Source organism: Spermophilus citellus (assembly GCF_964194105.1).
Source record: "Spermophilus citellus genome assembly, chromosome: 18".
Taxonomy (NCBI): domain Eukaryota; kingdom Metazoa; phylum Chordata; class Mammalia; order Rodentia; family Sciuridae; genus Spermophilus; species Spermophilus citellus.
Genome location: NC_138200.1, coordinates 14,062,904 through 14,089,725, shown reverse-complemented (window position 1 = coordinate 14,089,725; position 26,822 = coordinate 14,062,904). Strand labels below are relative to the sequence as shown.

The window sequence follows — 26,822 nt, the reverse complement described above, 5'->3', positions numbered from 1 at the left end:
CTTGCTTAGGGGTCCTTGCTCCGCCCTCTTACCCCTACCAATTGTAAGCACCCCTCATTTTGGGGCCCTTGCTCCACGGAAGGTTCACAGAGTCAGTACCTAACTCTTGACTTCCTCCCACCTCCTGGCGTACTCGAGACCGCAGAGCCCCCGCCGGCACCTGTCAGTCTATTCCCTCCCTTGCCACCTCTGGATTGGCGGCGCGGGGAGCGCTAGCAGTGCAGGGTTCTAATTGGCTGGAAGTTCGCAGCCCCCGGCGCGGATTATGGAGAAAGTGAGTCGGCCTGGGGCGGGGGCGGGGGCGGGGCTGCGAGGAGCCGGACCCGCTGGACAGATCGCCAGCCAGGACCCGGGACTCCGCGCCGGACAAGATGCAGTGCTTTGGCCTCAGAGGCCGCCGCCCCCTGCTGCTGGTGCTGCTGCTACCGCTCCTCTCAGCCACCGCCGCCACCGTGGGCCCCAGCCCCAGCCCCAGCCAGGCCGTCCAGGTCCCGTTGGTTTCGAGTCGCCCGGCCGGGTAAGCCGCACTGCAGACCCTTCTTCCTTGTGCCCCCTGTACTCCAAAGTCTGGTGATCTGGGGGAACCAGAACCTTCAGATTTAGGGGAACACGAACCCACTGCTTCAGTGAGAGGATGCGAAGACCATGATTCTTGGATCTATTTCGGACCCCGATTTTGTAGGAGTGAGGATCCGGAGGGTGCTGAGACTCTTAAGAGGAGGGTCTCCTCCAATGGTGTGGAGATGGATAAGGCTCCAGGGAATCCTGGGGTTTATTGGGGAAAGGTTTTGAATTTTAGAATAAGAGAGATGGGTGGGGCTCTCCAGCTAGAATGGAGTTCCCCAAGGTTTTTTAGGTGCTCAAAAAGGAAGGGTGTTAATTATGAGGTTCCAAAGGACTTTCTGCTGGAATTGAGATGTTCTGGATTTCTAAGGTGGGGGGCACTGTATTAATTTAAAAGGACCTTTGGATTTTTCTAATAGAGTAAGAAGACGTGGACGCTTGGGTGGATGGCGGAGGGACTTGAGGAGAGGGGTGTGAGTGTGTTGGAAGGGGAGTTCTTCAGGTTTTATTAAGGTTGGGGATGCTCTATTTCCCAGAATTAGAGAACTCTAGGTACCAGTGATTTCGCGGCAAGAGATCTGGGTTATCCTGTAGACTGTAGATTTGGGGGATTAGAGTCACCCCTACTGTTTGCGGGTGACGAGATCGAAGGAAAATCGGCCCAACACCCTCACCCCCCGCCCCGGCGGCCTTGCGCTCGGTTACAAAGGCTCTGGGCTCTGCTCCCGCCTAGGTCTCTGCGAATGCGTTTAGTAACCCGAGCCGCACGGGGGGCGGGGCCGGGAAGGGGTTAACCCGGAGAAAACACGGGAGGGATGACGGCGGGATTGGGGGTCTCGGAGGCTTCCCCCACTCTGGCGGCTTCCACCACCGGGTCCCACTCGTGTGAAAGGATCCCACATGGTGGATATCCCTTTCTCAGAATCCTCCACTGATTTCCCAGGGCCTGAACCGGCTCACTTGTCCAACGCCCCCCCTTAGCCTAGGGATAATGGACTTGTCTGGGGGGCCCTTGCGACGCACTTTTGCTGGAGTTGGAGGCTGAGCCTCTGAGACGCGCTGCGCGCGGAGATGTTTCCAGGAACGACCCCTTCTTCCTGGTCAATCAGAAAACAGGCCCAAAGATCAGGAGACGCTGGTTGCAGGACACCCAGCGTGCAAGAACAGGAATGGGATAGAAGTCGGTTCCTGGGATTCTTAGTCCTGAGCTGTGACTTCTTCAGTATCCCGTTCCACCTCAGCACTCTGATGAACCCACAGTCGAAAGGGATGCCGCTGAGGTCTGTGGACGTGGCGCCACCTGCCGACCAGACTCAGAATGACGGCTGAGTCCCAGCTAGGGACGTAAGGGAGGGCGGAGTTCTAGATCCAGACAGCAGAGGCTTGGAAATGCACTTAGAAACGTTCTTTTGTTATTTTTAAAAACATTTAAAAAAATTTTTAAAATATATTTCTCAATAAGGCCTAAGTGCCAAACCTACTTCATAAGACACATAAAAGTAAGTTTTCTCCACTCCTGGAGAATCTAAGCCAATATTCCTCCTAACATTGTATAGATGGGAAACTTAGACATGCAGAGAAGTGCTCCAAGTTAGTCACAATTATTCTGAGATTCCCTCAAGCCTTGTCTTGGTTCCCCCCAGATCTCCTTTGGGGAATTATGGGGTGCTAGGAGTCTGAGTAACTTCCATGCCCCTATTGATAGCGTTGCTGCTTGTCGCTGCTGCCTAGGCCAGACACCCAGGAGGAGCCGCTGCATCCGAGGTGGGTTCTTCTGAATGAGTGGAGTATGTCAGGGGGTGAAAGGAGGTAGCAGCAGAGGGGCAGGGGAGGGAGCTCCCTTTTTCAGCCCTCATCCCAGTTGGAGAGCTGGATGCACTTGATGGAGGGAGAGACTCAACCCCCTCTTTCTCCACTTAGTCCCTGGCTGTCTCCAAAGCCTCCTGCAGGGTCCGAAGCTGCCTGCCTGAAAAGTGCAGAGATCCTCAGCGGTGCCTCTCCCCAATACCTCCCGTGCCAAGTCCCAGCCCCAGCACAAGGAAGAGACAGGTGTCCCTTAACTGGCAGCCACTGACGTGAGTCTGTGATTCCTCCTCTATTAGATCCTCCCTTGGGAAATGCTAGCTTTGCCACCATTTCCTCTCTCCTTCTCTTCTCCTTCTCTCTTGTCTGTCTTTCATAGTTTTTGTCTCAGTTTCTTCTCCAAGAGTCTGAAGAACACTCAAGGCCTGTTCCCCATAAACCGGTTGCGGGGAGAGTATTGGGCAGAGCCGCTACTGGGAGACCTTCTCCTAGTGTGGGATGCCCTTTTCTTGCGGGTGGGGGTCGGCTTAACTGCGGTGACTGTCGCTTCTCCTCCCCTTCCCACCCAGACTGCAGGAGGCCCGAGATCTGCTGAGCCGACGGCGGCCCCGAGGGCCAGGGAGCCGGGCACTGCAGAAAAGGAGGCCCCCACAGCGCGCCCCTGCCGGCCAGACCCAGGGTAAGAACATCCGCCCTTCCTCCGCCTGGGGGATTGGGGGTTCCGGGCCAGATAAAGCCGTCTGGTTCCCACGGTCTAGCCGCCGCCTACCCGTACCCCCCCCACACACACACCCTTCAGCATTGTAGCTGAGACCACCCCACCCCCCAGCACGCGGCCACCTCTACAGACCCCCCGCGTCCGGCTGTGCGAGGTGAGCCCGGGACAGGACTAGATTCAGTCCAGAGGTGCTGACCCGTCGGGGTGGAGATGGGTGGGGTCGGGAAGCCAGGCGTCCGGGCTCCCGAAGAGAAGGGCGCTGGCCCAGAAGGGAGCGAGGCCGAACCAGTCCAGACAACAAAAGCGATTGTGCGTGTTGGCGCCTGCCAGAGCACCTAATGCCCAAGCTTGCGGGGAGTCTGGGGGCGACAGGCTCCCCCGCCCCCGCACCTCTTCCCGGGACCCTCCCCTGCTCCTTCTCTCCTTCTTCTATAACTCCAGACCCCCAGGCTAGAACACCCTCTAGTCTCAACCACCCTCAAAAGTCCTCCTCCTGCTGTGGCCTTCAGCCCAGATGTGTCCCCTCCTCCCTAAAGTCTTCCAGATGTGGGCCCCGAGCCAGATGTGAGGACCCGCGCCCACAGCTTCAATCCATTTCTTCCCTTTATCCATTTTCACTTCGTCTACCAGGTGTGGGGGTCTTGGCCAGATTTGGCTGCATCTTCAAGTGTGTCCCACCCCCATAGCTTCCTCTCCAGGATCCGGACTCCTAATTCCTTCTCGTGCCCAAGTGCAAGGACCCTTCTCCCTCAGATGTGCCACCTGGCTGCCCAGATGCGCCATAATAGCCCTCTCTCTAGAGAAGTCTCTCTGTGTGCCCAGGGTAGAGAATCAGCCTTTAGCTGTCTCCCCAAATGCGGCCCCCACTACTCTTCATGAGTTTCCCCTTTATGGATTCAGCTCCGTCTGGGGGGAAAACCTGCCCGCCCCCACCTGTTCCCTTCCCCGCCACTTCCCTGCGGGCCTCATCCACTTGTTGAAGCACGGGTGGGGAGAGGGGGGGCGCCCCCTCCCCCTTGTGAGTCTAGCGCCCAGCCTTTGCGCCTCTGGCTAAGCGCCCGGCCCCACGCGCCCCCGCGCGGCCGCCGGGGAGGGAGTGGTGGGGAGGGGGGGCCTGAGCGGGGGCGCGGCCGCCCTCCCCCGCGGGCGGGCGGGCGCGGCCGGGCCCCTCGGGCGGGCTGGGGCGGCGTCGCGGCGGAGCGCGGCGCTGCAGCCATGGCGGGCGGCGCGCGGCTGCTCTGGGTGCCGCTATTGGTGCTGCTGGCGCAGCTCGGGCCGCAGCCCGGGCTGGGCCGTCCCCGAGAGCGTCTCCGCGTGCGCTTCACCCCGGCGGTGTGCGGCCTGCGCTGCATCCATGGGCCCACCGGCTCCCACTGTACCCCGACCTGCGCGCCCCGCAACGCCACCAGCGTGGACAGCGGCGCGCCCGGCGGGGCGGCCCCCGGGGGACCGGGCTTCCGCGCCTGTGAGTGCGAGGTGGTGCTCCCCGAGGGAGGGTTTCCTCAAGGGAGAAGGATCCCCAGAGATGGGGAGACAATCCCCCTGGGAGAAGGAGTTCGGACTCTGTCGTGCTGGGGAAGCTCTGGGAACTTACGGAAGGGGGCTCCTAAGTCCTGTTTGGAGGAGTGGGTCCGGAGGGTCCTGCTTTTGCAAGCAATGCGTGTTCTCAGGGACCTGTGGTGTCCCACCTGAGGGGGTAGGGGACGGTTTCCTGCCTTCGAGTCAAAGTGGGGATCTCAGAATTGAGAAGCTTAGGAGCTTTGAAAAAGGAGCTCAAATTCTGAGCCTCTGCGTAATTGTACCTCAGAGATCAAAGGAGAGTTTCAGGGTTGCATGGGGGAGTCTCAGTCTCTGTGTAAGGGTGGGAAGGATTAGGAGAGTCTGCATGGGATGCATGTGAGGGAAGAACTTGGGATGAGAAGAGCTGAAAGGGAAAGGGCCTAGGGAAAATGTGTGTGGGAGGGTGTCTCTCAAGACCTGAGTTGCAGGGAACCCACGTGCGACCGAAATCTAGATAGAAGATCTGTGGAGGGGGCGCCCCCTGGGGGAAGAGGAGATCAAAGAAGTGTGCACCCGGCACCCCTAAACATGGGGAGCCATCAAGAGGTTCAGGTGAGGTAGGGAGGGCGTGCCACCTGTTGTCCCAGTGTGCTGGAGTAGGTAGGCTCTCCAGGATCAGGTCCTCCCTGCCCCCTCCCTACCCCTTAGGCCCTCTGAAGTGGGGAGTGGGGGCCCCTGGCGCCGAGAACTCGCCCAGCCTGGCCCCCAGCCAGCCCAACCTCGGCCGGCCGGCGTGAGCTCATCTCCCGCCTGAGACCCCGCCCGCTGCCACTCCCTCTCTCCTCCCCTTCCTCCCTCCTTCCTTTACTCCTTCCCGGCCCAGCCCCAACGCGCCCGTGCCAGGCGCCTTGCCCAGGCGTGTGCCAAGCCCTTGGAGGCGCAAGGAGGGGCATGTGAAGGGGAACTGACCTCAGCAGGACCTCAGTGTCCTCAACTCTCTGTTCTTCCAGGGTTTGGGACATGGTGTTGGCCTGACCATTCTGGTGGCACCCTGGGGTGTGGGCACTCTCAAAGAACTGGGCTAGAGGCCTGCATTCAGGCTAAGAGAAGACAGAGAAATGCCTTCAAAAGCTAGGAAATACTCCTAGACCTGACTGGGTTGCTACCACCCCATCAGAGACTGCTCCGATTTTAGATTCTTGCTTCCTAGGCCCAGAGCTCCAGGACCCCATTAGAATACCTGAAGTTCTGGTCTGACTCTCCAAACTAGGGGAGCCCAGATTCCAAGCTTCCTCCCCACCCCGTCAGAAGATTCCGGACACCAGTTCCTCCAGTAAAATTCCCTCCCAATCTTTTGAGGCAATCTCCCCAAACTGTGCATCTCATCAGACAACCCTAATATTGTTCCTCCACTACTTCTCCCCACCTCCAGGAGAAACTCTATATCACAAGCCTTATGCAGTGATAACTCCACTCCCCAGCTGAATTCTGTTCCTAACAAAAGGCTCCCATTTTCTTATATTTCCAGCTGAGCCTTCCCCAGTTCCATCACATTCCTGATTTCTATCTAAGTCCTGTACTTTCAGCTGATGTTCTCCCCAGGAACTTTAGATCTCATGTATTCTCAACCCTAGAATTGGTCTGTATCAGGGATTCTCCCAATAGGACTCCAGACATTGTGCTTCCCCCATGCAGCCATTAATAAAAAGATTTGGGCATCTAATCCCTTAGCTGTGAGGAGAGGTGGTTTCCCCAGTATCTTAGGGTCCCAGCCAGTTGAGTCTTATGTTCTGGAATCATCCAGGAATTCCATTTCTTCATCTAAACCCTGTTCTCACCACGCTCAAACGCCATCCCCTAGCAGGCACTGGAGTCCTGTTCTCTAGATGACTCTCCCCAAAAGGACTTGAAAGTCTCCTTTGGATGAGAACCTCAGTTTCCTCTAAGCTAGTCTTTCCCTGATCCATCCCAGAATCCGTGAACCATCTTTGAACTCCAGGGAACTGCCCTCTAGTTGATCTCTTCCCAGAACTCCTGTCCCCTGACCCTTCTAAATTGAAGTGTCTTCCCCTGTGTTTTCCTCTCTAGAGTTGTGGCTCAGAATCCCATACTCGCCTCCCTGGACAGCCTGGCCGCTTGCCCCCTCCCCTGCGCACAGCTGTCTCCAGCTGTTTTCGGCAACCCCGGGGGGAGAAAGGGAGGGGGTGCCCTCGAAAGACACGTCCGGCCTCCTTTGGCTCAACGGTCCCGGGGCTCCCCAAGGGTTCGGAATGCGGAGCCGCCGCCCTGCCCCCGCCGCACCCCTCTCTTTGTTTACCCCGCCGCACAGCTGGCAGTGCCCCGCCCAGAGGTGGCCTGGGGCCCAACGAGGACGCGCAAAGGGGAGAGGAGGCGCATTCCCGCGTGCTGCCCCGCCCGGTGCTACCGGAGGCGGGAAGGCAGAGCTAGAACTTTGGAACCCGAGTCCAAGGGGAAGTGGGCGGAGACAAGGGCGGTGGGAGGGACCAAGACGCCAGCCAGCCTAGAGGTGAAGAGGGAGGGGCGTAAGCGAGCCCGGGCAAATCAGAGTGAGGAAAGGGGGTGGGCGGAGCTAAAGGTGTCAGGTTAGGCGCCTTGATTAGGCGGGGTTTAGAATCAGGCTGGTGGAAGGTGATGTGGGCGGGACTAGAAGGGAGGCCTGACCAATGGGTGTAGCTGGACCCTTGTGCACTGGTTCTGAGAATGGGGGTGGGCATAGAGTGCAAAGGGGACAGAGTTGGAAGCCGGGAATTATGCCAAGGAGTAACTAAAATGAGGTTTGAGTTGATGGAAGAGACCAGAACTGGCTTGGAGGGATTGAAATAGCAGAGGACCCAGCCAGACGACGGGAGGCAGGGCTAAATGCTAAGGAAGAGCTAGCGTGGGCTATGGGAGGCTGAGCCAATCGGCGGGAATGGAGCTGTCTGGGCGGAGCTGTAACGCCGTGTACTCCGCTAGAACGAAAGTGGTTCCGTGGAACTCGAAAACAAATGGAAGGAAAGTGAATGAAGAGCCAGAGGGCGTGGGGATACCACCTACTGGGTGGAGCTATATCATAGATGGACGGGGTTGGGCGGGACCACAAGACCGCTAAGGCAGAGAGATTTAGAATGAGTGATATCTTGAGGGACTGCTTATAATGTTGGGGTCTGAGCTAGCTTGGATGCATTGACCTCAGGGGTATCTGACAGGCATAGTGCTCACTTTGAGTGTCCTCACTTTCTCCCCGTCCCAGTTTTGTGTCCATTGATTTGTCACAACGGCGGCGTATGCGTGAAGCCTGATCGCTGCCTCTGTCCCCCGGACTTCGCTGGCAAATTCTGCCAGTTGCACTCTTCGGGCGCCCGACCCCCGGCCCCAGCCATGCCAGGCCTCACCCGCTCCGTGTACACCATGCCACTGGCCAACCATCGCGACGATGAACACGGTGAGGAGAGTGTGGCCAAAGTCCCCTGGATCCCTCTGTAAACCGTCTCATTCATTGTTCCTCGGACCCAAATCTTGCTGTCTTCTCAAGTACTTTTCACCAGCTCACCCATCCATTTCTAGCCCCAGTCTATAAGAACCCTTGTGGACATTCTTTTGCCCGCTCTGACTCCTTCCAGGCGTGGCGTCTATGGTGAGCGTGCATGTGGAACACCCACAAGAGGCCTCGGTGGTGGTGCACCAGGTGGAGCGTGTGTCTGGGCCGTGGGAAGAGACGGACGCCGAAGCGGTGGCTAGGGCTGAGGCGGTGGCGCGAGCGGAGGCGGCGGCGCCCTACACTGTGTTGGCACAGAGCGCACCACGAGAGGACGGCTACTCCGATGCTTCAGGCTATGGTTACTGTTTTCGGGAGCTGCGCGGAAGCGAAGTGAGAGTAGGCCGGTGGGGAGGGGTCCCAAGCATGCCACCGCACGGGGGCGCGCTCACCCAACACTTCCCCACAGTGTGCGTCACCGCTTCCCGGACTCCGGACTCAAGAGGTCTGCTGTCGAGAGACCGGCTTGGCCTGGGGGGTTCATGACTGTCAGCCTTGCTCAGAGCACCTGGGTAAGCCCCAAGAGGTCTCCGAGGTGCTCGGAACCAAGGAGGGAGGCGAACTTCTCTCTCCGTACTCTGCCCATAGATAAATCCTGTTTACAAATTCTAGTTACCTCTACCCCGTTGTGGGGATCAAGTCTAGATCTATCCATACCTTTCAGTGTCAACCACCTCGTTTTCTAACTCTGGCAACTTCTTTTCTCAACCTGCTTTTATCCCCATACATTCACCTCTGGAGCCTCGGTATTTATTTTCTCAGTGCCAATTTAAGGCACTTCAAACTACACCCAACACCCTTCAGTCCCTCCCACCACTTAGGCTCCGCCCACATACCGCCCAGCCCACCTCTTGCCTTTTTCCATAGGGAACTCCAACCGAGTTGGTGTTCCAGATGGGCCTTGTCCAGCCGGCTTCGAGAGGGTTAATGGTTCCTGCGAAGGTGAGGAGCATGGGAGAGAGGGTCTTGGCTCTAAGGACGGGGCTGAATCAAATCCCCGACTTAGGATGATTTCCCCAACCTTTACAGATGTGGATGAGTGCGCCACAGGTGGGCGCTGCCAGCACGGGGAGTGTGCCAACACGCGCGGCGGGTACACGTGTGTGTGCCCCGATGGCTTTCTGCTCGACTCATCCCGCAGCAGTTGCATCTGTGAGTTGCCAATATGGGGCTGAAGCAGGGTCCCAAACCACCCCCATCCCTGACCTCAAACCACATCTCAGAGCATTCCTGAACGCTTAATTCCCTCAGACCCCCCAGATCCTTCCAACCCGTGTCCCTCCTCTATTCGTCTTAGATCACACTCAGAACCTATCAGATTCTCCTATACCTTCAGATGACTTCCTGTGAGTCTTCAAATTCTCCACCAGTCCCTCAAATCCAAAGCTTTTGGATCCAGATCCCTTCAGATTTCCAAACTGTCTTGAGTTCCTCTTAGACCTCCAAATCCAGCCTTTCCCTTCGACTACTACATCACCTTCAGATCCTGAGATCTTTCTCAGATTCTCTCAAACTCATCCCATAGCCCCCAGAGCCCTCAGCTTTTCTTTTTTTCTTTTTTTTTTTTTTAAAAACACATGTTTTCTTTCTTTTTTTTTTAAAGAGAGAGTGAGAGAGGAGAGAGAGAGAGAGAGAGAGAGAGAGAGAGAGAATTTTTAACATTTATTTTTAGTTCTCGGCGGACACAACATCTTTGTTTGTATGTGGTGCTGAGGATCGAACCCGGGCCGCACGCATGGGAGGCGAACGCGCTAATGCTTGAGCCACATCCCCAGCCCCCCTCAGCTTTTCTTTAGACCCTTTAGACTTACCCCAAATGTCCAACACCCCCACCTCGCCCTCTTTGGACCAATCCCCTACCTCCCAAATCCCTCAGTTCTGAAGCATTCCCTAGCCCCTGAAGAATTTCCTTCCCCTCTCCCAGCCCAACACGTGATCTCAGAGGCTAAGGGGCCTTGCTTCCGTGTGCTCCGAGATGGCGGCTGCTCTCTGCCCATTCTGCGCAACATCACCAAGCAGATCTGCTGCTGTAGCCGTGTGGGTAAGGCCTGGGGTCGAGGCTGCCAGCTCTGCCCACCTTTTGGCTCAGGTGAGTGCCTTAGCCCCACTCACAGAGTGCTCAGTCTAAGCTCTGCCCTCTAATTCTGAGACTCACTACCATTCTAACCCCACTGGGCCCTATCATTGGCCAGGCCCTCAACCTCTGAGGCCTGCTGGACTCCATTAAGGACTTCCCCTTTATCCTTAGCCACACCTGTTCCATCACCCTGAGGCTCACCATCCTGCAACTGGGCTGTTTCCTGAGAGTCATCCTCAGTCCCTGAAATATGCAACCCTCTCCCAGAGCTTTGGCCAAGTCCCAGGCTCCTGAGACACTGCCTTCAGCTTGGGCTCCCCTTTTAGGGCCCCCTAAGACATGACCCTTCCTGGCATTCTAACTTCTGCTAAAACAGCCCCACAAGAGCTGTTTTCTGATGTTCAGTTTGGTCCCTACAGGCCACAAACCAAACTCTGCCCTCAACCCCACTCCCTGCCTATCCCAAATGGGGAAAAGCTCTCATGGTCCCACCGTTAGCCTCTGAGATGTTGAATTCTTTTGCTAGGGCACCTTGCCATTGTAGCATCCAAGCCAAACCCCTGACGCACTCTCAGACTAAACCCCACACCCAGCCAAGGCCCACCTTTAGATTCCCTCTTTTTCATATACCCACCTCTTGGGCCCTCTTCTAACTCTCCCCCTTTCCTGTTCCCAGAGGGTTTTCGAGAGATCTGTCCAGCTGGCCCTGGTTACCACTACTCAGCCTCTGACCTCCGCTACAACACCAGACCCTTGGGCCAGGAGCCACCTAGAGTGTCCCTCAGCCAGCCACGTGCCCCACAAGTCACCCTTCGGCCTCCCATAGGTGAGGTGGCTTCTGAGGGAGGGGGTATCATTTTCAAGGTATTTCCTCAGGGAAAGGAAGAGAGAAGCCAGGACACCCAAATTCAGGTCTTCACTTCCTGATATACCTTCCTTACCAGGCTCTCTGCCCACACATAGACCTGAGCCCCGGCCTGAGCCTCGGCCTGAGCCCCGGCCTATCCCTGAGCTTCCCCTGCCCAGCATTCCTGCCTGGACTGGTCCTGAGATTCCTGAATCAGGTGCGGCAGAAAGATTTGAGGGTGTTGATGGGGATGGGACAGGTGAGATTCTGGGGGAAGAGGCTCCAAGATAAAGATACTAAGAAAAAAAGAGAAATAAGAAATGGGGGGGGGCTGGGGTTGTGACTCAGTGGTAGAGTCTTGCCTAGCACATGTGAAGCACTGGGTTCCATCCTCAGCATCACATAAAAATAAAAATGAATAAAAAAGGAAGAAAAGAAATGGGTCAGAAGAGATAAGAATGCAAAGGGTTGGATGGCAGTTAGATCAGGTGCTGGAGTATGAATTGGGCTCAATTCTGTTAATTGAGCAAATCTTTTAAACCCTGTGTGAGTCAGTTTTTTGTTCTGTAAAATGGGAATCACTGTGAAATTTTCCATGAGAGATTGCTGATGTGTTGGACACATAGTAACTGCCCTGTTACTGTTAGATAAGTCATTATTTTTTGGAAAGTAAACTATTCAAAGATGGATACCTTTGGGTGGGATTGTGAGCAGAGGATTCTGGCAAGGACCTGATGAAAACGTCCTATGTTAAAGGAGAGCAGATTCCCATCCAAGACTGGGCTTGAGGAGGAGACATGCAAGAAGGTGTTTTAGGCAAGAGGACTTGAGGGGATTGTACTGGGATAGAAGGGACAAAAGAGTTCAGAATTGCGGGAACCTGGCCTGACTCCGCCTCCCCACCCCCCGCCCAGGTCCCTCCTCAATCGTGTGTCAGCGCAATCCCCAGGTCTGTGGCCCAGGTCGCTGCATACCACGGCCCAGTGGTTACACTTGCGCGTGTGACTCGGGTTTCCGGCTCAGCCCCCAGGGCACCCGCTGCATCGGTAAGCTGGGCTGAAGGGCGGAGGCTGGACCGGGAGGGCGCCTACCCTGTCACCTCGTGACCAGTCCTCCCTCCGTGCCCTCAGACGTGGATGAATGTCGCCGCATACCCCCGCCTTGTGCTCCCGGGCGCTGCGAGAACACGCCAGGCAGTTTTCGCTGCGTGTGCGGCCCGGGCTTCCGAGCCGGCCCGCGGGCTACGGAGTGCCTGGGTGAGAAATCCGTGCCGCCCAGCTCCAGGCCCCACCCAGCCTGGGTGTGGCTTCTGCTCGAGGTCCAGAACGGCCCCCTCCCTCCTTCGCCTCCCCACACCAGTCTAGTCCTTCTACTGCCCTGTCCTGCCGTGGCCCCAGCCCGCCTTGGATCATCTCTCTCTTGGCGACACAACAGCCCTGCAGCCAAATAGGCTCTTCCTTTCGAGGCCCAGTCGGGGTTCTACTGCCCAGCCCGGCTCCGCCCTCCCGTTGGCTCCGCCCTTTTTATCCTGCGAGTTCCCCCGCCCTCAGGCCCCGCCTCTGTCCTACAACTGCTGCATCCAGTTCCCTGACCACGACCCCTGATTCCACCCTTGTCGCACCAGAGCCTCACCCCCAAACTGCCGCTCCCTTCTCTTGCCCCGCTCCTGCCTTTCCTTTCTTTGCTGGGTCCCCAAAGCTGCTCTTTCTTCCCACCCTTACCTTTCCCAGGCTCCACCCTCCCCCAATTTGCCTCCTCTCACGGTCTCCCTTTCCGACTCTGTCCTGGAGGGGTCCCCAGACCGTGCCCTGCCCTCCCGGCTCAATCACGGTCTTCGTTTTAAGCCCGCTCACCCCCCCAAGCCCCGCCCGCCGCCCTTGCCCGCCCCTCTTTTCCCCAACTACCTACGCCTGGCCACACACCTTCCGCCCTTCCTCGAGTCTCCGCGGACTGTCTGTCTCAGTCCAGCTGCCCGGTTCTGCCCACAGACGTGGATGAGTGCCAGCGCGTGCCGCCGCCGTGTGACCGCGGGCGCTGCGAGAACACGCCAGGCAGCTTCCTCTGCGTGTGCCCCGCTGGGTACCAGGCAGCACCGCACGGAGCCAGCTGCCAGGGTGAGGAACTGAGGGGGTCAGAAGGAAAGGGGGCCCAAGGGGAAGGGTATAGGGGCAGTAATGAAGATTGGGGAACTGAGCAGTGGGGCGAAGGGAGGCTGACTACAGGGAGATTGAGGCTGGGTTCTGAGAACGAGACGTGTGGCTTAGAGTGACCCAGGCATGGAAAAGGCCAAGTGATGAGAAACAGAAAGACTGAATCTGGAAGGTGGAGAAGCACAGTAGGAGGGATGGAGAGGTCAGTAATTGGAAAGGGGAGCAGAATTATGGAGGCTAGCTAGAGAGGAGGCTAGAGAGGCAGAGTTCTAGGAGCCAGCCAGCTAGCTTAATAGGGATTGATGGAGAATGGAGAGGAGCAACGATGGAGGGTGTAAAGTCAGTGATGGAGGCCAGGTACATGGATGGATCATGGGACAGGAAGGGGGAAGGGGACAAAGAAAATCAGTGATGGGGTCCCCTTGCCCCACACAGATGTGGACGAATGCACGCAGAGCCCAGGCCTATGTGGCCGCGGCGTGTGTGAGAACCTGTCCGGTTCTTTCCGCTGTGTTTGCCCGGCTGGCTTCCGGGGTTCGGCGTGTGAAGAGGATGTGGATGAGTGTGCCCAGGAGCCGCCACCCTGTGGGCCAGGCCGCTGTGACAACACGGCTGGCTCCTTTCACTGTGCCTGCCCAGCTGGCTTCCGATCCAGAGGGCCTGGGGCCCCCTGCCAAGGTGAGGTGTTAGGTCCAACCCTGCAGCCCTGCTACTTGCTGTGGGGACTAGATAGTCATTGGGGGGGGGGGGTGTCAGAGAAACCAAGTGATATGCTCTGTGATGGAGGCCAGGGGCAGAAAGGTGGGATACTGAGAAGGCAGGAGGATATGACTCTAGTCTTCTCTTTCTTAAAATGAGAATGTTCCCCATTCCTCTTCCTTTTTGAATGATATGCTTGTGCTTATGGGAACCCTGAAGAGGGGGAAACTGAGGCAGGGAAGGCAACACAGAGGAGCCGGTGCCTTAGCTTCTGTATCAGCTGGAGAGACCATAAATAGGGAAATAAGGAATGGCTTTGTCCTGAGAGGAGGGGGCAGTCTGGCAACGTTCAGCAGGCTAGGTCAAGACAGGAATGTTGGGGTGGGTAGGGATGGCAGGGGATCCAGGCCCCTTCCCTAGCCTGACTGATCTCCCCTGCCCCAGATGTGGATGAGTGTGCCCGTAGCCCCTCGCCGTGTGCCTATGGCCGGTGTGAGAACACAGAGGGCAGCTTCCAGTGTGTCTGCCCCACAGGCTTCCAACCCAACGCTGCTGGCTCTGAGTGCGAGGGTGAGGCCGGGGAGGGAGGGAGGTATGGGGGTGGGCGAGGTTGGCATGGGATTGTTCCTTCAAGACCACTTTCTCCCCTGTTCCTCAGATGTGAATGAATGTGAGAACCACCTGGCATGTCCTGGACAGGAGTGTGTGAACTCACCTGGCTCTTTCCAGTGCAGGGCCTGTCCTTCTGGCCACCATCTGCACCGTGGCAGATGCACTGGTAAGATCAGGCCTTGACTGTGACCTGCAACCTGTATCGTGACCCCCTGACCCAGATGGTGACCCTGACCTGAGCTGTAACCTCCTGATCAGGACCTCAATCACCTTACCTGGACCACAACTCTCACAATCTGATTATGATCTGTCTAGACCACAGACCCCTGAACAGGCTGTGATCCATGACTCTCAACCCTGAATGTGCTCTCCTGACTGAACACTAAACTTGACTGTGACTTTTCATCCTAACCTTTATTGATAACCCACGACAACTTTGATAGCAGTTAATCTCCTGACCCTGACTGTCCCCCGACCATAAATGTGATCTGTGACCCTAACCATAACCCTGCCCCTTGATCCTGTCTCCCTTACTGCCCCTGTCCTATCTCAGAATCTCTTTCCTGGAACCTGGTTAGGTCATTATCCCTGACCCTGACTCCTGATTTGAGGCAGAATCCTGGACTCTCACTGTAGCCTGTGATCCTAATGAATTTTCCAGCCATTCATTGACTCTGATCCATTATTCAGCAGAATCCCATAGATGGTCTTGATTTATGACCCATGTGCCCTTTCAGAGTCCCTTTGCCTAACCCCAGGATACTGGCACAGGGAATTTCCAGACACCCAAACCCACAGGAATCAAATCCCAGTCCCCAGGGCTGCCATGAAGTCCTCATCCTGTTTTCTACTCAAGGCACTTTCCATCACTTCCCCCAGACCCCTCTGCTCCAAGGGGATGTGTTCAGTGTGCCCCTAGACTGGACCCCTTCTGAAACCCCTGCTCCCACAGATGTGGACGAATGCAGTTCAGGCGCCCCCTGCGGTCTCCATGGTCACTGCACTAACACCGAAGGCTCCTTCCGCTGCAGCTGCGCACCAGGGTACCGGGCGCCATCCGGTCTGCCCGGGCCCTGTGCAGGTGGGCAGGGTGGGGACAACAGGAGAGCCTGTCAGTACTGAGATATGCCTACTGGGGATATAGAAGTTGCAGTAAAGGACTGTGGGATCTGGGCGTGAGGAGTGCACTCGTGTAATCTCAGCGATTTGGGTGTCTGAGGCTGGAGAATCCCAAGTTCAAGGTCAGCCTCAGCAATTTAGTGAGACCCTGTCTCAAAATAAAAAATAAAAAGGGATTGGGATGTGGATCAGTGGTAGAGCGCCCCAGGGTTCAATCCCCAGTACCAAACAAACAAACAAAGTGGCTGTGGGAAGATTAGGCTTGGGTTGTGTGGGGTGCCGTTTGGGGGCGGGGCCTAGTTCTGGAGGACCGGGTCAGGTGACCCCGCGGGTCAGGTGACCCCGCAGCCCAGCTGTATCTCGAGCATTCCTTAGATGTAAACGAGTGTCTGGAGGGCGACTTCTGCTTCCCCCACGGAGAGTGCCTCAACACCGATGGTTCCTTTGCCTGTACTTGTGCCCCCGGCTACCGGCCCGGACCCCGCGGAGCGTCTTGTCTCGGTCGGTACTCAGGCTGGTCCTGGACAAGGAGTGGGTGGCCTTCTAACAGGAAAAGGCGGGACAGGGAGAAGAAGGTGGAATCCCAGGGTCTGAACTTTATGTCCGAGTCTCCCTAAATCGGGGGAGCGGGGCCACGGGGAGTCTTAAGGTGGTGACAGGGAGGGGCGGGGCATGGGAAAGGGCGGAGTCTGAAGTTGGGCAGTGATTGGAAAGGACAGTCCTAAAGCCCCAGGTTCGGGGCTTGCAGGGAAGGAGGGTGCTTGAGGCGGGTGGGGGAGGGCGTTAAAGGCTTGGAGCGTGGAGGGGCGGGGAAAGGGCGGTGGAGGGGTGTGGCCTGGGTGTAGGCAGAGGAGGAGGTGGGTCTGGGTTTTCTATGATTGATCCGCAGACGTGGATGAGTGCAGCGAGGAGGACCTTTGCCAGAGCGGCCTCTGTACCAACACCGACGGCTCCTTCGAGTGCGTCTGTCCTCCGGGACACCGGGCTGGCCCAGACCTCGCCTCCTGCCTTGGTGAGAGGCCGCGCCCCGACTTGATCCCTCCCCACCACTCCTTTTTGCCATGCACCTCGGCCTCTTCCTCACCGCTTCTTCACTGCCCCTCTCTGCTCCCTGGCATTCTCCTTCCTGCTGCTTTCTTGACTCCCTTAACTTGCTTGCCTCCTTTGCTTCTCCCGTCTGACCTCCTTGCCTCCCTCTTCAGATATTGATGAATGTCGTGAGCGGGGCCCCGCCCTGTGCGGGTCTCAGCGCTGTGAGAACTCCCCTGGCTCCTACCGCTGTGTCCGGGACTGCGATCCGGGCTATCACGCGGGACCCGAGGGCACCTGTGATGGTGAGACGAATCCCCCATCTCCATCCCCCAAGAGAGGTTCCTGGAATCCGCTCCCATGGGGACCGAGGAAGGACATCTTGCCCTATAAACTTGGAGAAAGGGGGCGCTGGGATTGTGGCTCAGTGGTAGAGGGCTCGCCTAGCATGCATGAGGCACTGTTTTCAATCCTCAGCACCACATAAAAATAAAATAAAGATATTGTGTCCACCAAAAATTTAAAAATAAATATTTTTAAAAAACTTGGAGAAAGGGAAGGGGCCACTAACCAATGCACCCTTTACCCCATCTCTCCATATCTCTGGGGCAGATTTTCTTATAGAGGCAGGGGATGGGGGAGATACTCCTATCCCCAACCAGGGCAAGCCAGAGCCACCTGTGCCCCCTCTGTAGTTTGAGCCTAGTCTATTTTTTTTTAAGAGAGAGAGGACAGAGAGAGAGAGAGAGAGAGAGAGAGAATTTTTAATATTTATTTTTTAGTTCTCGGCGGACACAACATCTTTGTTTGTATGTGGTGCTGAGGATCGAACCCGGGCCGCTCGCATGCCAGGCGAGCACGCTACCACTTGAGCCACATCCCCAGCCCCTAGCCTAGTCTATTTTTTAAGGAAATAACCCACAAAGATATCTCTTGCCAGAACTGTTGGGATCTGCCCCTTCCAGTGGACCTATGGATAAAAACTTCTTCAGGCCACTTTTCCTCCTAACATAAACAGGGACATGCCTTCTTCCCACCCTCTACCACTCCTCCGCTCCTACCTGTCCTTCCAAAGAGGCCCCGCCTTGGCTGTCATCCTTTGCTCATGTGAAATTCCCCCAAATTTCTTCAAGCACTAGGTCTTGCCCCTTTAAGCTCTGGCCCTTCCATTCATCCCTCTTGATTGTTCTTTCCCATTCCACAGACTTCTGCAGCCCTTGGAAACACATAGGCCCACACCTCCCCATCTCTCCTCTGCCTTCAGACCTACCCCTTGAGTACTCTTCTATTTTGGGGGCAGGAGGAGCTGGGCTAATCACATATGTGTGTGTGTGTGTGTGTGTGTGTGTGTGTGTGTGATTCCTCCTCGCTTTCTTGCAGATGTGGATGAATGCCAAGAATATGGCCCTGCAATTTGTGGAGCTCAGCGCTGTGAGAACACCCCTGGATCGTACCGCTGCACACCAGCCTGTGACCCCGGCTATCAGCCCATGCCAGGGGGTGGATGCCAGGGTGGGTACCCACTGGATGTTGGCTGAGATGTGTGGAAGGGGTGGAAGGTTCAGAAATGGCCTAACTGTCTGGTGATTGCAGATGTGGATGAGTGCCGGAACCGGTCCTTCTGTGGTGCCCATGCTGTGTGCCAGAACCTGCCTGGATCCTTCCAGTGCCTCTGTGACCAGGGCTACGAGGGGGCGCGGGATGGGCGTCACTGCGTGGGTACGGGGCTCCAGGGGGTGGGTGAGAGCAAAGGGTAGGGGGAGAGGTGGAGCAGGTCCTGCTCCTGTCTGTGTATCTGGAGAAACATGAACTTAGGGTTGTAGAATTTAGCTCTTGCAACAGAAGATCAGCTCCATATCAGTCAAAACTCTGCTAGTGGCAAGTGACAGAAGCTTTGTTCATTTGAGTTTTATTTTTTTCTGAGAACTTTTAAAAATATATCTTTTTCTAATATGTTATGAGGAAAATTACTAAGCATAACAAATTGAAAGAACTGACAAATGTACACCTGTATGCCTGTGATCTAGATTCTCTTTTTTATCATTTTCTTTATAATTGCTTTCTCACACACCTATCCATGAAGCCATTTTAATTTTTTGGGCAAATTTGAGTAAATTATAAACTTGGCATGGTGGTGCACACCTGTAATTGCAGTGACTTAGGAGGCTGAGTCAGGAAGATCACAAGTTCAAGACCAGTGGGCAACTTGGTGGAACTTCAGTCTCAAAATAAAACAAAAAAGGGCTGGGGATGTAGCTCCATGGTAGAGCACTTGCCTAGCATGTGCCATGCCCTGGGTTCAATCCCTAGTACCACAAAAAAAAAAAAAAAAAAAGGTAAACTGTAGGCATCAATACATTTCCTCCTTGATTCTTCAGTCTTCACATCATGAACTAGAGTTCAATGTATGTTTACACAGATTTTCATTTGAGGTCCAATTTGCATACAGAAATGTGCATGAATCTTAATTACATATTTCGTGGGTTTTAAAAAACAGGCTTTATTTCTTTTAAAAAAGAATTAAAATTGCAAAGTTCTGGGATATATTGGAGCTCTGGTATAACTGGAGCTAAGAATATACCAAGGCTGTCTCTGTCTCTGTGTCCCTCTCTCAGCTCTGCTGTCCTCTGTGGGGTTTATTTTTAGGCAGACTCTCTCTTCATAATGACCAGGGTGGCCCTAGCAAGACTGAGCTAGCATCCTTAGTTGAACTGTGCTAGATCTAAAGGGGAAGGTTCCTTTTCAACATTTCCAGTGAAAGTCCCAAAACTGGGTTTAACTGGCCCAGTGTGGGTCTGAACCAGAGAAATGCAGTAATCTGGTTGATTCTACCTCAGAGTAGAATTAGTCCTATTCAAAATAAATTAGTTGAAATTGGAGAAGCACAGAGTTCCCAAGGGAAAATCAGGATCTGTTACCAAAAGGAAAGTACAGGATGGGATCTGGGCCATTAAAGAAAGTCATTGTATTTATTTGAAAGCTCATACTTTCAAATTTTTTGAACCACAAAAGGTCATAACCATTGATTCTCTTTCCCTTGTTATTTCCTGCTCACAGATGTGAATGAGTGTGAAACACTACAGGGTGTCTGTGGAGCTGCCCTGTGTGAAAATGTTGAAGGTTCCTTCCTCTGTGTCTGTCCTACCAGCCCTGAGGAGTTTGACCCCATGACTGGACGCTGTGTTCCCCCACGGACTTCTGCTGGTGAGACTAACATGACTATTTAACTGGTGGTAGCTGGTTGTACAGAAAAATTGTTGTACAGCTGCCACCAGTTAAATGCTACCATGATGAACTAGATGAACTCTGTCACATTCCTTTACTCAACAATGTTCACAGGGCATACGCTGTGTTCAGGTCCTATTCTGGGCACTGAGGACAACAATGACTGAGAAAGATAATTCTCTGTTCATAAGGGGCTCACCATCCAATGGGGCAGACAGAGATATCATCAGATAGTGATAACCCAGAGGCATCAGGACTGGGAGGAAGGAAGCTAGGCCAGCAGGAATACACTGGCTGTGATGGGGAAAGCCTAGGGACTTTTGGAGGAGGTGCCTGACCTGAGAAAGAGGAGGGAGGGCTTCCTGGAGGAGACAATGTCTGAACTGAGAGCAGGAGGACGAGTGGAAAGGAGCAGGTGTTGAGAGGGGGTATTGGGCAGAGGACACAGCAAGAGGAAGGGCCTACGAAGGCAGGAAAGGACCTGGCATGCTGAAGGAGCAGCAGAAGCTCACATGGCATGAGGTGGAGAGCAAAGGAAGGGGGGGAGGCAGGTGCGGGAACACACTGGCTCACCCAGGAGGTTGGACTTCGCCCCAGGGCATTGTTGCACCTGTTTTAAGCAGGAAAGGTGCATAACAGAGGGGTGACACTGGAGGCTGGGACAGGGATCCAGAGAGAAGAGGACAGGGCTGGACCAAGGCAGGGGCCAGGGAAGGGGAGGGAGAGGAGGTGGGAGAGAAACCCAAGAGGCTGTAGGGACAAGCCGTGGGGCTGCCTGGTGGGGCAACTACCCAGGAGGAAGCCTAGGTCTGGGGTGAAGACTGGGAACCAGTTTGTTAGATGTGAAGATGGTGGGGCACCCAGGCCACAGCGATGGGAGAGACACCCGGGGAATTGTAAGGCAAAAGATGGGAGGCAAAAGATGTAGACACACAGGTGAGAGTGGTAGAAAGAGAACGACAGGTGGTGAGAGGTGTGGAGTCGGATTCTGCCACTGATGGCTGGCACCCTCTGGGCCTCAGTTTCCCCATCTCTGACATCCGGGGCCTGGGGGTGGGGTGCTGGGACTCAACCCATCCTAAGTGAAGCCCCTTGGTGGTTCCCCAGGTACATTTCCAGGTTCACAGCCCCAAGCACCTGCCAGCCCTAACCTGCCACCGGCCAGGCCTCCCCCACCATCCCCACCCCGCAGACCCAGCACACCCAGGCAGGGTCCTGTGGGCAGTGGGCGCCGGGAGTGCTACTTTGACACAGCAGCCCCAGATGCATGTGACAACATTCTGGCACGGAACGTGACATGGCAGGAGTGCTGCTGTACTGTGGGTGAGGGCTGGGGCAGCGGCTGCCGCATCCAGCAGTGCCCAAGCACCGAGACAGGTGGGTGGTAGGCTGGTGGGTGGACACAGGGCGGAAGGTTTGGGTGGGAATAGAGAGGCATGAGAGTAGGAAGGTGGGCACATTTGGACGTGTCATTGGGTACTGATACTGCCAGGGTAAGGAATGAACCACCAGCTACCAGGTGGTTGTGGGTGGGCATGCAGCTGAGAAGTGGGCACTAACAGGCAGAGGCCTGAACACATGGGCAGGAGGTAAAGGTAAGCACAGGCGCCCCAGGGCAGGGGCTGGGATTCTGAGGTCCTGGCTCAGCCTTTTCTCTGTTTGCAGCTGAATACCAGTCATTGTGCCCCCACGGCCGGGGCTACCTGGCACCCAGTGGAGACCTAAGTCTACGGAGAGGTGAGGCCAGACTTCATCCCCCACCCACTATCAGGCCCCAGATCTGTCCCACCCTGTCTGTGTCTCTTCCTGTTTCTCTCTGTCTTTGGCCCTGTTTCTCTGTATCCATCTCCAACCCCATGCCCATCCCCATGCCCATCACCACCCCCTACGGTCTCCAGCTCTCCCTGTCTCTACTTCTGGGTTTCTACTGCCCTCTCTCTGCCTTGGTTTGTCTTTCCTGGTCATACGCCGCTGTCACACACTCCCCTCACCCAGCTGATCCCACACCCGGGCCTTCCCCATCTCTCCTCACCCTTCCTGCAGATGTGGACGAATGCCAGCTCTTCCGAGACCAAGTATGCAAAAGCGGAGTCTGCGTGAACACAGCCCCAGGCTACTCATGTTACTGCAGCAACGGATACTACTACCACGCTCAGAGGCTGGAGTGCGTTGGTATGAGCCCCACTTCTACCATCTTCCTCCCTCTCCCCAACCCCTGGCCAAGCCAGCCCCAACTCGGTATGCGGCCATCACAGCGGGAAGTCCTTCCTGGAGTCTAGACTCCCTCTATCACAGTGTCAGTTTGGGGAGAAAGAGAAATTGGAAGGGGATGGGTAGGTGGAGAAGGCCGCCTCTTAACCACTCCCTCTGTGGCTCCCTAGATAATGACGAATGCGCCGACGAGGAGCCAGCTTGTGAAGGAGGCCGCTGTGTCAACACGGTGGGCTCTTATCACTGCACATGCGAGCCCCCACTTGTGCTGGACGGCTCGCGGCGCCGCTGCGTCTCCAACGAGAGCCAGAGCCTGGGTAATTCCGCCCCGGCCGCCCCCACGGCCGCCCCCACGTGTTCCAGCCCCCCTGGCTCCGCCCCCGCCCGGGGGCCAATCTCCTTTGGCTCCACCCCACGGGCCACGCCTTCGTCAGGTCACGCCCCTCGCGCTCCTGGAGAAGGCCACGCCCCCTCGGCCCTGCAGGCTGTCTTTGTGTGGATCTCAGAGGCGAGCTGGCCTGGTGGTTAAAGTTTTTAGAGGCAGTCTGCCACTTACTGGCAGGTTGCATATCTCCTCTTGGACCTAGTTTCCCGCTTGCGTGTTGGGTGACTAGCTCTTACCTTACAGTGTAGAATTTTATTTTATTTGTAATGACAGAAGGGAGCCTAGCCTTACTGAGTGCTAAATGATTGCTACCTGTTAGTATTTTTCTGTGTGTCTAATTCTCTCTGCGTTTCTATCTTTTGGATTTGTAACTTTTTTTTTAAATATAGTGCTGGGAATTGAACCCAGGGCCTTGTGCATGCGAGGGGAGCACACTACCAACTGAGCTATATCCCCAGCTATCTTTTGGATTTTATATGCATATCTGACACTCTCTCAATCTGTCTTTGTTTCCAGGTCTCTCTTTCTCTTGGTCTCTCTATCTCATTTGGTCTTTTCTTTCTCCCTTTTGGTCTCTGTGCACTTTCCTCCCTCTCTTTGTAGACCTCTGTCAATCTTTCTTGAGTTTCTCTCGGATTGGCTCTCTGTGTCTCCGCATCTTTGTTTTTGCCCTCTGGCCCAAAGTCTCTTCTCTCATTTTCAAGTGAAACCTAAAAATTCAAACAGTTCCTGTGTTGCTACAACATCCCCCTCACCATGAGACTTCAAACAATGCCCAGAGAAGGGAAGCAAAGGCCCCAAGTTCACAAAGCTCTCTAGAGGCTGGAATTGGGTAGCACCTCTCAGATCCCATCTCTCAGGCCTCTTCTTCTGTCCTCTCCTCCTACACATCAGTCTCCTGCCAAAACAAGTCCTTAATGCAGAACCCTGGACCTACCTCAAAGGGCTTCTGAGAGTCACATCACAGCTGAGAAGAATCTGTTGATAGGCAGAAGGTGGCTGGGCTCCAGCAGGGGAGGGGGCTCAGCACTTAGGAGGATGCAAGTGCCTTTCCACCCTGATACATCCTGTCACCACCTGCAGATGACAATCTGGGAGTATGCTGGCAGGAAGTGGGGCCTGACCTTGTTTGTAGTCGCCCACGGCTGGACCGGCAGGCCACCTACACAGAGTGCTGTTGTCTCTATGGAGAAGCCTGGGGCATGGACTGTGCCCTCTGCCCTGCCCAGGACTCAGGTACTGCTACTAGCCTAGGCTGCACTCCAGACCCTGCCCCTTAGGTTTCTAATCCAGCCAGGCCTTTGGACTTCCCAGTCTTGGAACCACAGATCCTTCCAGTTGGCACCTTAACCCCCTTATCACAGTCCATACCCAAATCTTAGTTCCCAAATAAAATCCCAAAGACTTCCAAGTCTCAGTGACACAAACCCTAAGGCCAGATTCAGCAGATCCCAGAGTTCCAGCACCATAGGCTTCTGGGGTCTGATCTCTTGTACCCTCAACTCCTGGTCTCTAAAACCCCAAGGCACAACCTTTGAGATGCCCTCTCCCAAATCCTGGACCCTAGATTTCATACACCAGTTGCACAGACCCCCCAACCCTGGCCCACAGACTGCTAGGTCTTCAGATTTCCAGGTCCCGGTGGCTGAGACCCCTCCCATGCATCCTGGCCTAATCCACAAAACACCTTTATCTCATTGCTCCCGGTCCCTAGTTCTAACTCCCATGGACCCCCTAAACTCTAATTCTTAGCTGTAGTATTCAGTACTTGATCCCAGTACCTCTGAATTACAACCTCAGCCTCCAGACTCTCAATCCTGACACCAGAAACCCCGAATCCTACTCCTCCAATCCAGCACCCTCCTTTCAAGTGCTTCACACCCAGGCCTCAGCCCAAGGTCCTTCCGATCCTCTGGGCTTCTCTTCCCAGGGTCGGGGCTGTGGGTGGAGGGGGTGGGTGCAGATGCACACAGAGCTGATTGTGTGGCTTTGCTTCTGTTCACAGATGACTTTGAGGCCCTGTGCAATGTGCTGCGTCCCCCTGCATATGGCCCCCCTCGGCCAGGTGGCTTTGGGCTGCCCTATGAGTATGGCCCAGACATAGGCCCCCCTTACCAGGGCCTCCCCTACGGGCCTGAGTTGTACCCACCACCTGTGCTACCCTATGACCCCTACCCACCACCCCCTGGACCCTTTGCCCGCCGGGAAGCCCCTTACGGGGCACCACCCTTCGACATGCCGGACTTTGAGGATGATGGTGGCCCCTATGGTGAATCTGAGGCTCCTGCGCCACCCAGCCGGGGCATGGGCTGGCCCTATCGGTCCCGTGACACCCGCGGCTCCTTCCCAGAGCCTGAGGAGTCCTCTGAAGGTCGAGGCTACACAGGTGAGCGCTGTGGGCCAGTGATGAGGAGTGGGGCCTACAGAGGCGAGGGACGAAGGAGGGAGGGAGAAGCTGAAAAAGAAGATAGGCTGAGAGACGGGGCAGAGATGGGAGCGATAAAGAGGACCAGAGAAAGACACCTAGACCAACCCAGGGAAGGGGACTGAAAAGCTAGGAGAGCCAAATGAGGTGGAGCTCATGGCGCCCAGCGCCCCCGAGCTCTGGAGCAGGAGGGACAGTTTAGAATGAGACCCACGGTGGAGCCAGGGGCACCAACACTAGGACATTCGGGTAGAGTGGGTGGGTGGGGGAATGAGGAGACCAAAGCCCCGTTTCCCTGGGGTCTCCACAGACGCCCTGGCTGAGCCCTATGAGGGGCTGGAGGCCGAGGAGTGTGGGATCCTGGATGGCTGTGCCCACGGCCGCTGTGTGCGCGTTCCTGAAGGCTTCACCTGCGACTGCTTCGATGGCTACCGCCTGGACATAACCCGCATGGCCTGTGTCGGTGAGGGGCCGCGGGGAGAGGCAGGGCTCGCCCAGAGAGGGTGGGGACTCTGGTGGAGGTAGGTGGCCAAGAATACCTGAGAAAAACCAGCTCCGAGGGGGTGATTCTTAATTAGGGGTAAGTCAGGGCTGGAGGAAGGCAGGGCTTGACCACAGGGCGGGTGGGGCTGGGCTTAGAAGCAGATGTGATTTCTAAGGACCACCAATGGTACCTTGGACGATTTGCCTGGCCTCTTTGGAAAGCCTCCGTCTTTCCATCTGTAAAATGGGAATATTAATCTATGTCTGTCAAGGCAAGGATAAAGCCAAGTGATGACAATCTGGAACTCTAGGGGAATCTGATAGACCTCAGGCTCAGTCCAGCAACTTGCTTTGTGACCCTTGAGAGGTCACTGTCCCTTGCTTAGCTTTTCTCATCTGGAAAATGGGTATAGTCAAAGAACCCAGTTTACAGAAGAGTTGTGAACATCATCAACACTTTCCTAATAACTGAGACCTATGTGTAAACTGAGGTTCAGAGAAGAGAAGAGTCCCCCGAGGTCTCACAGCCAAGAAATAGCAGGGGGCTGGGTGCCCAGAGACTGGGAGACCTGGCCTGAGCACCTGCCTGGTGTAGGCTTGCTGTGAGACGCTGGGCAAAGGGATTTCCCACACGGGGCCTTGGTTTATACATCCGAGTCAAACAGGATCCCAGGAGCTTCCTCATAGGGGTATTAGGAAGATAAGGTCAATACAGGTGACGTGTTTACAATAATATCTGGTATAAGGTAAGTGTTTACTGTTGTTGATATTATCAGTATTATTTTCCTAGCAAAAATCTAGTGATGTAGCTCCCATACCCATCTTGGAAAGCTCAAATTGAGGCACAGAGCAGTTAAGCCACCTGCCAAGGTTCACACAGCCAGAAGGTAGAACTGGTCGGATTTAAGTACAAACCAGACAGGCTCAACATCCCACATCCATACTTCTGCCCCACTGAGTCCCAGGGACCAGGGAGGCTAGATGCTGGGTCCTCAGCCTTGAGCAGCACTCCTTCAACCCCCTCCCCAGACATCAACGAGTGCGATGAGGCAGAGGCAGCCTCCCCACTCTGTGTCAACGCGCGCTGTGTCAACACCGATGGCTCCTTTCGCTGTATTTGCCGCCCGGGATTTGCACCCACACACCAGCCACACCACTGTGCACCTGCGCGGCCCCGCGCCTGAATCCTACCCACGCCTGCACTTGGGACGGTGCCCGGCACACCTGCAGCCTGTTAGTGTGCATGCGCACCGGGCATCCGCTGGGATTGAGATAACGGACACAGGATTAATAGACTCTAGGAGCGAGGTCTTCACTCTTCCCACCACTCCCAGCCCCTCTTGCCCGTGCCCTGGGCCTGGTCTCTTCCTAGGTTCCCTTCACATTTCCTCTCTGTTTTATAAAATGTTCAATTAAAAACACCTATTTTGTACCTTT

At 55.5% G+C, this 26,822-nt stretch overlaps 2 protein-coding genes across 2 annotated transcripts; both read left to right on the top strand.

Moving 5' to 3' along the window:
• Positions 1 to 313: 313 nt before the first annotated feature.
• On the top strand, positions 314 to 3,771 carry LOC308637403 (latent-transforming growth factor beta-binding protein 4-like; the record flags this gene model as incomplete). Its single annotated transcript, XM_081273706.1, has 5 exons — positions 314 to 517; positions 2,270 to 2,328; positions 2,504 to 2,639; positions 2,937 to 3,046; positions 3,716 to 3,771. The coding sequence occupies exons 1-5, from the start codon at positions 372 to 374 to the stop codon at positions 3,769 to 3,771; spliced, it is 507 nt and encodes a 168-aa protein (XP_081129832.1). The 5' UTR covers positions 314 to 371.
• Positions 3,772 to 4,238: 467 nt separating this feature from the next.
• Positions 4,239 to 26,822, top strand: LTBP4 (latent transforming growth factor beta binding protein 4). Its single transcript, XM_081274771.1, has 30 exons — positions 4,239 to 4,550; positions 7,839 to 8,030; positions 8,209 to 8,456; positions 8,533 to 8,635; positions 8,991 to 9,065; positions 9,153 to 9,275; positions 10,048 to 10,212; positions 10,877 to 11,026; positions 11,145 to 11,264; positions 11,962 to 12,093; positions 12,178 to 12,303; positions 13,036 to 13,161; positions 13,633 to 13,875; positions 14,341 to 14,466; positions 14,555 to 14,674; positions 15,461 to 15,589; positions 16,003 to 16,128; positions 16,517 to 16,639; positions 16,830 to 16,961; positions 18,037 to 18,168; positions 18,250 to 18,375; positions 19,714 to 19,860; positions 20,989 to 21,258; positions 21,547 to 21,618; positions 21,925 to 22,053; positions 22,263 to 22,409; positions 23,561 to 23,713; positions 24,483 to 24,863; positions 25,213 to 25,365; positions 26,415 to 26,822. Exons 1-30 carry the CDS (start codon positions 4,301 to 4,303, stop codon positions 26,567 to 26,569), a joined length of 4,674 nt encoding a protein of 1,557 aa, XP_081130897.1. The 5' UTR covers positions 4,239 to 4,300; the 3' UTR covers positions 26,570 to 26,822.

Excerpts from the sequence above, each read along its gene's own strand:
- LTBP4 (XM_081274771.1), top strand. The coding sequence starts at position 4,301 with ATGGCGGGCGGCGCGCGGCTGCTCTGGGTGCCGCTATTGGTGCTGCTG. Across the intron at positions 11,265-11,961 it reads TCCTGAGATTCCTGAATCAG|GTCCCTCCTCAATCGTGTGT; the intron begins GTGCGGCAGAAA and ends CCCCCCGCCCAG. Across the intron at positions 13,162-13,632 it reads GCACGGAGCCAGCTGCCAGG|ATGTGGACGAATGCACGCAG; the intron begins GTGAGGAACTGA and ends TGCCCCACACAG.